Source organism: Acomys russatus, chromosome 28 (assembly GCF_903995435.1).
Source record: "Acomys russatus chromosome 28, mAcoRus1.1, whole genome shotgun sequence".
Classification (NCBI taxonomy): Eukaryota; Metazoa; Chordata; class Mammalia; order Rodentia; family Muridae; genus Acomys; species Acomys russatus.
In genome coordinates, this window is record NC_067164.1 from 37,414,716 (window position 1) to 37,427,315 (window position 12,600).

Sequence of the window (12,600 nt, forward strand, 5' to 3'; positions counted from 1 at the left end):
TCAGTGCTTGTGGACAAGTCATTTTTTATATTGCCTAATCACAGGGGTTCTCTTTTCCCAACTATTTTAATTGAACTAGGATGACTTGTTTTCTCTTAGGAAATCTCTGCTCATGGTATTTTTTGTTTCTGTTGCTCTGATTTTTGGTTTTGTGTTATTAATTTTCATAACTTGTCCTAGTGGAAGAAAAGTGACACCATTATGAATGTACTTTTAATATCACTACTTTTATTTTTTTCCTTGTGGAGGGACATGCTATTAGATCACAGAGCTGCATTTTTCCATGCAGTGACCTTTGAGTTGTTTTTCACAAAACCAACAACTTTCCAAACACAGGTGTAAGAGCTTGTGGTGTTTTGCTATATAAACTGTGCTTACTCCAATAAAGTTGAGCCTTGATCAGGACTTTCTGTCTTGGCTCCATTTTTCATGTCTCTGTCCCTTCAATCCGCACTCCCTCTATCAGGGATTCTGTTCAACTTGCCCCATGGGATGGGACATTTCCTAGTGCAATGGAGTGGAGAAAACCTTAGTTTCTTGGATGTATATTTTATTGTTTAAGCATTAATGATGACAATATCACATATGGATTTATTTTAACATATGAGTTTCATAAGGGTAAGTTCTGAGTGAAATGTTAGATGTCATTACAAAGAATAAGTCTGAAAGGAGATAATTGGTAACATGTTATATCACAACTTCTATCTCTTTGATATGAGTGCAATCCTCTTTACAGTGTAACTGAGAGCTTGTTTAACTTGCTTGTTCCTTAAGGTATAAATGAAGGGGTTCAACAGAGGCGCAACAGAGGAAGTGAGAATAGAAACTCCTTTATTTATGGCCACTTCATCTTTAGCTGATGGCTTGATGTAGATGAAGATGCAACTTCCATAGGTGATGGAAACCACAATCATGTGGGATGAGCAGGTGGAAAAGGCCTTTTTCCTTTGCTGTGCGGAAGGGAATCTCAGAATGGTCCTGATGATGTAAGTGTAGGACAGAATCACACAGATCAGGGTAATAATCAGTGCAAAGACAGCCACAAGTATGACCATCTGTTCTATGACCCATGTGTCTGAGCATGAGATCTTCAGAAGGGGACTTGCATCACAGCTGAAATGATCGATGGCATTGGAGTCACAGAAGTCAAGTTCGAGGCCCATGCTAAGGGGTGGGACAATAATCATTAAGCCAGACACCCAACATGAGACGACTAGTAAGGTACACACCTTGGCGTTCATGATGGTCATATAATGAAGGGGTTTACAGATGGCCACATAGCGATCATAGGACATAGCTGCCAAAAGAAAAAATTCAGTTGCTCCAAAGAGAATAACAAAGAATATTTGACTTGCACAAGCATTATAGGTAATGGTATTGTCTCCACTTGATAAGCTGTATAGGAATTTCGGAATACAGACTGTGGTAAAGGAAACTTCTAGGAAAGAAAAATTTCTGAGGAAAAAGTACATGGGTGTTTTAAGATGGGGATCCACCAAGGTGAGGATGATGATAATCAGGTTTCCTGTTACACTGAGCATGTATGTGATGAACAGGAAGATAAAAAGCAGAACTTGAAGTTGTGGGTCATCTGTTAGTCCCAGAAGGATGAAGGTTGTTATCGCTGAGTGGTTCCTCATGACTGACCTTTGCCAATCAAGATTTCATAAAATCATAGTTAGTGAAAGTCTAGCAAAGGACTGTGGGTGTGAATGCCAACAAACCAATTAGATACCTCTGGGCTACCTCTATTTTCAAGCTCTTTTCAAACTTTCTTTGAAAATACAAGTGATCTGTTGAGGGAAAAGGAAAACAGGGAGCTCCTTAGAAAGGTGGTGGCAACAAATACAGGAGAAGAAGGGTAGATAAACTAATAATATGGATGGTTGAAAATTCAACGCCAGCATCAAAGTACTAAATATTTACCTAAAAACTGTACAATGGATATAGTTCAGTTTATACCTATACATATGTAGTTTTATTAAATTTTCTCATGTGAGCTGATAGTGCTGTCCAAGAGTCAAAGACCACATATCAAAAAATTTCAATCCAGACATGTGAAGTCTTCTTTTGCGTTGTTGGCTAGGGCTGTGTAAGGGACTTCCAAAACATAGCTTGTCACTGTTACGTTGGCCACTCCTGGCCCCAGAGATGGAAGATAAGCCCCTGTTGCTGAATACATCATGAATTTCAGAAACAGGGCCAGACATCCTAAGCTGGAACTGACATACATTTACCATCTTTGAGGTCTAGCAAGCTTCTAAAGTAAGAGAACGGCTAATAATCCACCTCAGGTATGATACCTATGAACTGTATCAATGACCCGCATGCCACAATAACTCTGGGTGCAGGAGTGGCACACATATCTTGGCAGAGACCAACTACTTTCTAATTGAACTTAAGACCCACTGAACAAGAGGGAGAGTAAAAATGGTGCTGAGAACATAGTTGGCTACTCAGTGTTAGTGAAATCATGGTATTGGAGGGGAATTACAACAAGTATTTTATTAAACCAGCATCATTTCCAACAACAATATATAAACATGTGTCACTATACTTCCAGAGGATGCAGTCTTCACCTCTCATCAAGGAATCGTCTCTCTGGGACAGATGGAAACCACTATAGAATACTATAACCAATCAATATGTAGCATTGTGGAGCCCAGTTCCAATGAATATATCTACAAACACCCCACACCAAAGGCTCAGGGAGCCTTTAGGAAGAGGGAGTGGAAAGAGTGTAAGAACCAGAGGATCAGGCACTTTTCTGTGAGATCATGTTTCCTATTAACACCAGGAGCAACACACAATATCTCACCAACATGACTTCCTAGACATGAGCTGAGTAAGGATGAGGCCAATGAATAGCCTAAGCTACATGGGAGAAAGCTCCTGAGCCTTCATCCCTACACGAAGAACTAAAGACAACTCGTAAAGCTGTGAGCAGCAGAGGTGATGTCCCTCAAGGAAGAGCACACCAATTGGTTGTCCTGTGTCAAATTCTCAGCTCTAAAAACATACATACAAGGAACATATGGACTCAACAGGTTATATTTAGGAATAGGCATGTACATGCAAATTCATATGCATGTTCAATAACACGTGATGAAAGAAGTAGGCAGTGATTTGAAGGAGAGTAGAGAGGTGTGGGAAGGAATTGGAGGGAGGAAAGGGAATGGTGAAGGAACGTTGTAATTAAAAAGGTATCTTAAAAATGAACAACCAAGGCTGAAGAGATGGCTCAGAGGTTAAGAGCACTGACTACTCTTCCAAAGGCCGTGAGTTCAATTCCCAGTAACCGCATGGTGGCTCACAACCATCTGTAAAGTGATCTGGTGCCCTCTTCTGGCTCGCAGGCATAATACTGTGTACGTTAAAAAAAAAAGATGATGTTACCTTAGTCATAAAAAAAAAAAAAAATGAGCAACCAATCCCCAAAGTGATTAGTGTCCTGTTATCTCACTCCTATTTAGTTTAGAAATTAACTATCTGTATTGTGACTTTAATTCCACCTCTGTAGTGTTTTTTCAGACCCACAAAATCTTCACTTTTGCTGAAGCCCAATGTCTGACAATGCATTAAAGGATAGAGTTCTATAGTTCTATACGTTGGCCTCATGTTATGAAATTTCTTGTTGCTTTAGATCTCTATTTTTCCTGTTTTGTTTTAAGTTATCTTTTTAATATGAAAAATACTGGAGTACTCCAATATTTTATCATCAGACCTCTTGATTTTATTTTACATTATGAATTCGAAAAGTCAGATCTCTTCATTTTGTGATGTCTTGCTCGCCATGTAGATCCACACTTGTGTCTTTGCATGTAGTTTCCGGACCTCTCTTGCAGGGAAAGCATCTCCATTTAAATTCTTATCTTCCCCTGACTTTAGCTGTTGTTTTTATACATAGAGCAATCTCTTTGGCTTTATGTTGAAAGTTATTATTGGAAAGCTCCTTTTCAGTCACTTAACTTTTTTTTTTTCCTACAAGGCTTTAATTTTACTACCATTGACCACAATTTTTTATGTTTCTACATGTTCTTGCGTCTATACTGGATTATATAATATTACATATGCATATATATTATTTATTATTTTTGACAGATTAATGACTATTAGTTCTTAATGGCTCCCCTGGCACATTAGTTCCTCAACAGATACTTCATGTATCCACCTAGAGAATGTAAACACTTTTGCTGTGAATGGTCAAGGATCACTACTTTGTTTTGAACAAACAATCAAGACGCTTATCTTTGGGAGAGATAATCCTCTTCCTAGAGTTCACTAGAGGCCCCACTTTACAGCCAATGGAAACCATCACAGAAAACCACAGCCATACACATTGTAGAGATCAACTGCTCATGGCAAAGTCTTGCCCCAATGGATACATCTACACTACAGCTCCTACTCATGGAAGAGGGAGTGTGAATATTTTTGGGAGGAAAATACCAGGAACTTTTCCAAGAAACTTCCTTCTGGGAGAATCTGCATATACGAGACTGGAATAATGGTGATATCTTTGGTCATGTTAACATGGAAGAGGGAAAGCTTTCCAGAGGTCACCCTTACACAAAGGACTCCTTTGTGCTGTATCTTTTTTCTTTCTTTTTCAAAAACATTTATTTTATTACACATACATAAAATGAACTACATACAGAAGGGAGAACTATGTACCCATCTAGAGTTCTATAAGTGCTACATGCATAGTGATTTGGCTAACTTGAAGTAAACATCTTTCCTGTATTGTTGCATCTAAATTTCTGAATGAAATTCAATATCTATTATATCTTATCTCTATTAACTTACCTCCTTTTACTTGATCTAAAAAGATCTTATCCCCTAATCAACTAAACTTGATTGTTAACTAAACTATCTGGTCTTCAATACCCCTCAGAGACTTGAGAAGGCATAAAACTTAAATTCCTGAGTGAACCAGCAGTGCAGGTTAGCAGCTCCCAAAATGAACAAAATGATTGAGACAGTTTACTCCCTGAACAGTCACCCAACACACTCTATAATGCTGGAGCCTCATCTTCAGCCTTCTGGCCCAATATCTCTGCAAGACTTATTTGCAAGGCAGGAACTATTGAGGACTTGCTTACCCTGTCTTGGCAGAGTTCGGCCACTGACTCTGTCTGCACCTAAGCTGCCCACTTTCAGACTTGTTTGCCACATTTGAAGCCATCATATAAGGAGGCCATTTGACGTTCATCAGCTTCTGATGATCCTGAAACAATGCCTGATTCAGAGAGCACACCTAATAAATTTGTTAATTGCGAGAGTGGCTAAAACATAAATTTTATTTTAAACATTTAAAAAAGTATTTTAAAATATGCCTCATATGTTCCTCCTGCAATGTTAGGAAGATTTGAACTGAGGTTAAATCCAAGGTAATTTTTTAAAAGCCTTTCATTAATTTACTTTCCTACCTAAAACCTAGTGGTATCTGTCATACCGATGCATTCACTCCCTTTATTGCTACCATCAGAAAGTAATATTGTTAAATGGACTTTTAATAGAGTATTGATCCTTATTATTACCCCAGTATTGGAAGTTTTTGAATAACTGTCCATTTCTTCTCATTATTCAGTATCTGTTTCAGTGAGTAATGTTTCTGGAAATAAAAATAGAGATGATTAAGCAGACATAGTGTAGTGACAGAATAACATCACTCCTTACATATAGTTCAAAAATAATAGATTTTGAAGAGTTGTTATTCAACGATTTTGCCTATCATCTTATTTTCTCTTATCACAATCCTAATATAGTTAAATTCACAATCCTAACATAGTAGTGAATCTCTGTCTTCTGCAGTGACTGGGAATCAGTTACAGCATTCACTGTGGGATAATTGGGTAAGAAAGTTTTAGATTTTTAGGAAGGTTACTTATTTATTTATTTTGTATTTCTTGATGAACCTGAAACCACCTAAGACATTATGTCTAAAAAAGGGCAAGCTTGGCTGCAGGCAGAGTCGATGGCCAAACTCTGCCAAAACAAGGTAAGCAAGTCCCCTATAGTTCCTGCCTCACAAATTTGTCTGTCAGATATATTGGGCCAGAAGGCTGAAGATGATGCTCCAACGTTATAGAGAGTTTTGGGTGATTGCTCAGGTAGCAAATTATCTCAGTCATCTTCTTATTTGGGAAGCAGCTAACCTACACCTCCTGTTTACTCAGGTAATTTTATTTCTTCTCAAGTCTCTGATGGGGTTGAAGACTAAATAGTTTATTTTTTACAATTAAGCTTAGATGTTTAGGGGTTAAGATATTTTTAAGTCTAGATAGATGTTTTAAGTTGATAATGATGGGATATGATAGATATTGATTTACATTCAGAATTTTAGGCCCACCAAGATAGAAGAGATGTTTTCTTCAAGGCTGCCAAATACAGATAGCCCAAACATTAAGAATGTAACATTTATATAATTCCTGATTGTTTCATGGTTCTTCTTGCTGTAGGCAGTTTATTGTATATATATATGTAACAATATAGATATATATTTAAAGGAGGAAAAAATTAATATAAATAGGAGTGTGATCATACTTAAACATGTAACTATACAGGATAGCTTAGATATTTGGAAATCGTAAAATATATTCTGAATATTTAGATTTCTTTCAACTAATATTATAAGTGCAGAGTCTGATTCTTTGTTATCTAAAATGGAGAAGTTCACAATGAATAATAATTCTCAGAATTGTGTTTGAGGATGCAACTCATGAAATGGAACAAATATTTGCTGAACATATTGAAATGTTGAACATATTGAAAAGAACTAATCTCCAAAATATATTGTGGTCTCACGCAATACAGTACTCAAAGACTAGGGAATTCAATTAACCAATAGGAAAAACCCATGAAAAGATATTTGTCCAAGGAGACACAGAATAGGCCCAACACAGTGTGAGGAGTCCACCATTAGTCATCATCAGAAAAACGCACATGTAAGAACCATGGTAGGATGTTATTTCACACCTACTAGGACACTACGAACAATCCAAATATCTGCTATCTTTGGATAAGGAGAGCTTGGAGCCTCATACAATGTTAATGGAAATCAACTACAGGAAATATAAATCTCCTCAAAACTGAACGCTATGATAGCAATGCAGCAATACAATGTCTTGCCAAATAACCAAGAGTTGTTAGAGCTATAAAGAAAATACCTGACTTCTGTGTGTATTTCATGTTTACCATCAGCTTCCAGACATGTCTGTTAATAAGTGTGTGTGATTCTGTAACTAGTAAACATATATCACACAGGTGTCAGCTCCAGAGAATCAGTCAGTACCCCGCACATTTTCACCAGGAAATAGAAGGATAATTTTGGGTGGTAATGCAGAAATTAGAACCTAGAATATTTGAAATATGATGCTCAAGTATCATGAAATATTAATGTTTGGGAATCATTTAGGTAAGAGAATGTTTGCCGTTCAGCCTTGACGTTATCATTATGTCTTTCATCGCTGCATTCTTATATCACAGGTAATTATCTAATTCTTACATATGCCTTACCTATGACACAAATGAAGGACTTGTGTGCTCCTTTTACCTGCATTAAACTCTTCATTTTGTTGATGTCATTTTGCTCGTATGGACCTTTTTCAGCAAAAGGAAAGGCTGGACTTCTGATCACGGAATGATATCTACCCCTGTTCCTCACCCAGCATTAACTATTTATAGCGATGGCTATAAGTAACATGGATATGTACATACCTGCAAGCACAGTCTCCAGGGCTCTTACTATTTCTTCATTATTGAATGAAGCGATCATGTCCCCCAGGAGATAACAATTTGGTGTACAAATGATGTTCTACTTACTGTAGTCTTAAAATTTTTCCCCGCAAATAATGTGAGCCTTATGGTTGTGGGAAAAAATCTTCCTCATTAGGGACACAAGTGTTATAAATTCCATAGGGAGCATACAACATAGCTCAGTTCCTTTTCAAAATATCATCAGAAGACCTGGACACTTATGCAGACAGCTTAGGGGATTGTTACTGACCTGGTAGAACTTGTACTGAAATGCTGGCAAATAAGGCTGACCAATGTCACACAATTATACCCTGCTGCCTGCTGCATGTGTTGACTTCCTGGTACATTTCCCAAGGGTTTTTAGGAAATTCAGAAAAAGGAAGTTATTATTTTGGATGATGCTTAGTTCCCATAGGACTGCTTTTATTTTTATTTTTATTTTTATTTTATTTTATTTTTTAATTTTATTATTATTTTTTTATTTTTTTAAAGTATATATTTTTTTCTTTTTTTTAAATTAATTTATTCTTGTTACATCTCAATGTTTATCCCATCCCTTGTATCCTCCCATTCCTCCCACCCATTTTTCCCATTATTCCCCTCCCCTATGACTGTTCCTGAGGAGGATTACCTCCCCCTATATATTCTCATAGGGTATCAAGTCTCTTCTTGGCTACCTGCTGTCCTTCCTCTGAGTGCCACCAGGTCTCCCCCTCCAAGGGACATGGTCAAATGTGAGGCACCATAGTACGTGAGAAAGTCATATCACACTCTCCACTCAACTGTGGAGAATATTCTGATCATTGGCTAGATCTGGGAAGGGGTTTAAAATTTACCTCCTGTATTGTCCTTGGCTGGTGCCTTAGTTTGAGCAGGACCCCTGGGTCCAAATCTGCCTATCATATTGTTCTACTTGTAGATTTCTAGGACCCTCTGTATCCTTTTATTTTGCTATTCTCCCATGCGTCTCTCATTTAGAGTCCCAATAGGATGCCTTCCCCTCTGTCCCAGTTTCCTGGTAAATGAAGGCTTTCGTGGGACACACCCCTTGGGCTAGTATGCAGATATAAGTGAGTATATACCATTTGATTCTTTCTGCTTCTGGGTTAACTCACTCATTATGATCATTTCTAGCTCAATCCATTTATCCACAAATTTCGGGAATTCCTTGTTTTTAATAGCTGAGTAGTATTCCATAGTGTATATGTACCACAGTTTCTTTATCCACTCTTCTACTGAGGGACACTTAGGCTGTTTCCATGTTCTGGCTATTATGAATAAGGCTGCTATGAACATGGTTGAGCAAATTTTCTTGTTGTGTGCTGGAGCATCTTCTGGGTATATTCCAAGGAGTGGAATAGCTGGGTCTTGAGGAAGCCCTATTCCCATTTTTCTGAGATAGCACCAGATAGATTTCCAAAGTGGCTGTACTAGTTTGCATTCCCACCAGCAATGAAGGAGTGTTCCTCTCTCCCCACATCCTCGCCAGCACGTGGTGTCGCTTGAATTTTTGATCTTAGCCATTCTGATGGGTGTAAGATGGAATCTCAGAGTTGTTTTGATTTGCATTTCCCTGATGACTAAGGAGGTTGACCATTTCTTTAAGTGTTTCTCAGCCATTTGATACTCCTCTGTTGAGAATTCTCTGTTTAGTTCCAAGCCCCATTTCTCAATTGGGTTATTCGGTTTGGTGGTGTTTAATTTCTTGAGTTCTTTATATATTTTGGATATTGGACCTTTGTCAGATGTAGGGTTGGTGAAGATTTTTTCCCAGTCTGTAGGCTGTCGCTTTGTTCTCTTGACAGTGTCTCCTGCCTTACAGAAGCTTCTCAGCCTCATGAGGTCCCATTTATTAATGGTTGACATTAAGGCCTGGGCCGTTGGTGTTCTGTTCAGGAAGTTGTCTCCTGTGCCAATATGTTCCAGTCTCTTTCCCACTTTTTCCTCTAAGTGGCTTAGTGTCTCTGGTTTTATGTTGAGGTCTTTAATCCACTTGGATTTGAGTTTTGTGCAAGGTGACAAATATGGGTCCAGTTTCATTTTTTTACACATAGACCTCCAGTTAGACCAGCACCATTTGTTGAAGATACTATCCTTTTCCCATTGAATGGATTTGGCTTCTTTGTCAAAAATCAAGTGACCATATGTGTGTGGATTCATCTCTGGGTCTTCGATTCGATTCCACTGATCAACCAGCCTGTTGCTGTGCCAGTACCATGCTGTTTTAATTACTATTGCTTTATAGTACAGTTTGAAATCAGGTATGGAGATTCCTCCGGAGCACCATTTATTGTACAAGATTGTTTTAGCTATTCTGGGTTTTTTGTTTTTCCATATGAAGTTCAGAATTGAACTTTCAATGTCTTTAAAAAATTGTGTAGGTATTTTGATAGGGATTGCATTGAATCTGTAGATTGCTTTTGGTAGGATGGCCATTTTTACTATGTTAATTCTCCCGATCCATGAGCAAGGAAGATCATGCCATCTTCTCAGGTCATCTTCAATCTCTTTCTTCAGAGTTTTGAAATTTTTTTCATACAAGTCCTTCACTTGCTTAGTTAGGGTAACTCCTAGATATTTTATATTGCTTGTGGCTAATGAAGGGTGTGGTTTTCCTAATTTCTTCCTCTGCAAGCTTGTCATTTGTGTATAGAAAGGCTACAGACTTTTTTGAGTTAATTTTGTATCCAGCCAATTTGCTGAAGGTATTTATCAGCTTTAGGAGTTCTCTGGTGGAATTTTGAGGGTCACTTATGTACACTATCATATCACCTGCAAATAGGGATAATTTGACTTCCTCCTTTCCCATTTGGATACCCTTGATCTCCTTTTGTTGTCTTATTGCTCTGGCTAGAACTTCAAGTACTATATTGAAGAGATATGGAGAGAGTGGGCAGCCTTGCCTTGTTCCCGATTTTAGAGCAATTTCCTTGAGTATCTCACCATTTACTTTGATTTGGCTATTGGCTTGCTGTATATAGCCTTTATTATGTTGAGGAAAGTGCCTTGTATCCCCGATCTCTCTAACACTTTAAACATGAATGGGTGTTGAATTTTATCAAATGCTTTCTCTGCATCCAAGGAGATGATCATTACATCTCTTGGATTCTGTTAGAAAAGCTCACCTCTGTGTTGCTCGCCTTCTTCTCTGAGGTCTCACGTTCTCGTTTTTCTTCTGTCTGTGTGTTTATTATTGAATCCATTTTCATTTTCAGATCTTGAACTGATTTTTTGATTTCTCTCATCTGATTTTTTGTATATTCCTGAGTTTCTTCCATTGCCTCTTTATAGGTCTTCAGAGCTTGAACCGTTTTATTTATTTCTTTCATCTGGTTTGCATTTTCCTGCAATTTTTCCAGTTCCACTCTATGTGCTTCTTTTATGTCTCTCACCTGTTTGTCTGCGTCTTCCTGCATTTGATTACGAATTTTATTTGTTTCCTCCATTATCATCCTCATTACTAAGGATTTGAGGTCATTTTCTTGTACTTCCGTTGTATTTGAGTTCTCTGGGTTGTTTTCTTTGGGATAGCTGGAAACTGGAGACGCCATGTTGTTTTGGGTTTTTTTTGCGTATGCTTTTTTGTTGTCCTTTAGACATCTTGCTGTCTTTGTTTTTGTTGGGTATCTTCCAGAGTTGGATGGAGGGTGTCTGACGATAGATTCACTTGTTTTCTCACAATTTCTCTAGACTGGGAGCTCAAAGCTTCACTGGTGTGGATGTTAGGAGGTTAGCCCTGTTGTTCTGGTCTCTCACAGCCAGTGATCTTCAGCCCCCCTGTGCTGTGGATCCTGCAATTGTTCTGGGTCTCTGAATGAGCGTTGGGTCAGGCCAAGGTATCCACAGCCTTCTGTGTTCCCTGCCAAGTCCAGCCAGGAACACTGGGCCCAAACCACGGGCTGAACTCAGCTAGATTCTCAGGGCCTGAACCGTCTGCCAAGCTCAGCTAGGGATTCTAGGCCCAAAATGCAGCCAGAATTTTTGGGCTGGGACTACGCACCAAGCTCCGCTAGGGCCTTTTGGCCCAAAGTGCGTGCTGTGGTCAGTTATTGACTCAGGGCCCGAACTGACCACCAATCTCAGCCAGGAATTCTGGATTCAAACTGCACACTGTGTCCAACCAGAGTCTTAGAGCTGGTGGAACCGAGCGCTCTGTCCAGCCTGCGCTGCAGCAGGAGAACTGCAGCTGCTCTGAGTTAGCGCCAGTGGTGGAACCAAGTGCTCCGCCCAGACTGTGTCACTGCAGGGGAGCTGCCGCTAAGCTGAGGTGGTGCCTAGGATGTAACTGAGCACGCCATCAAACCTGCGCCACAGCAGGAGAACTGCGGCTGCTCTGAGTTAGCGCCAATGGTGGAACCAAGTGCTCTGCCCAGACTGCGTCACTGCAGGGGAGCTGCCGCTGAGCTGAGGTGGCACCTAGGGTGGAACTGAGTGCTTGGCCAAGCCTGCGCCACAGCAGGAGAACTGCGGCTGCTCTGAGTTAGTGCCTGTGGTGGAACCAAGTGCTCCGCCAAGACTGTGTCACCACAGGGGAGCTGCCGCTGAGCTGAGGTGCTGCCTAGTGTGGAGCTGTGCACTCAACTAAGCCTGCGCCACAGCAGGGGAGCAGTGGCCACGCTGAGTCAGTGCCTCGGGCAGAATTGCGTGCTGGGCTGGGCCAGTACCCGGGACTCTGGGGCCGAACTGTCCTCCGAGTCCAGTCTGGGTCCGAAGGCTCCACGCGACCCAAATCCTGCCCTGAGTCCCCTCTCCCGCAGCAACTCCCACCAGCCACCACACCAATCGCCTCCACCGGAAGGCTATGAGCTGCAAACCTCAGCCACCGCTGCTGGTGCCGCTGGTGCT

The 12,600-nt window shown here is 39.9% G+C and overlaps 1 protein-coding gene across 1 annotated transcript; it reads right to left on the reverse strand.

Moving 5' to 3' along the window:
- Positions 1–701: 701 nt before the first annotated feature.
- LOC127210438 (olfactory receptor 6C2-like) lies at positions 702–2,779 on the reverse strand. The gene is made up of 2 exons (XM_051170117.1): positions 2,764–2,779; positions 702–1,642 (listed from the first exon to the last, which is right to left on the reverse strand). Exons 1-2 carry the CDS (start codon positions 2,777–2,779, stop codon positions 702–704), a joined length of 957 nt encoding a protein of 318 aa, XP_051026074.1.
- Positions 2,780–12,600: the final 9,821 nt, after the last annotated feature.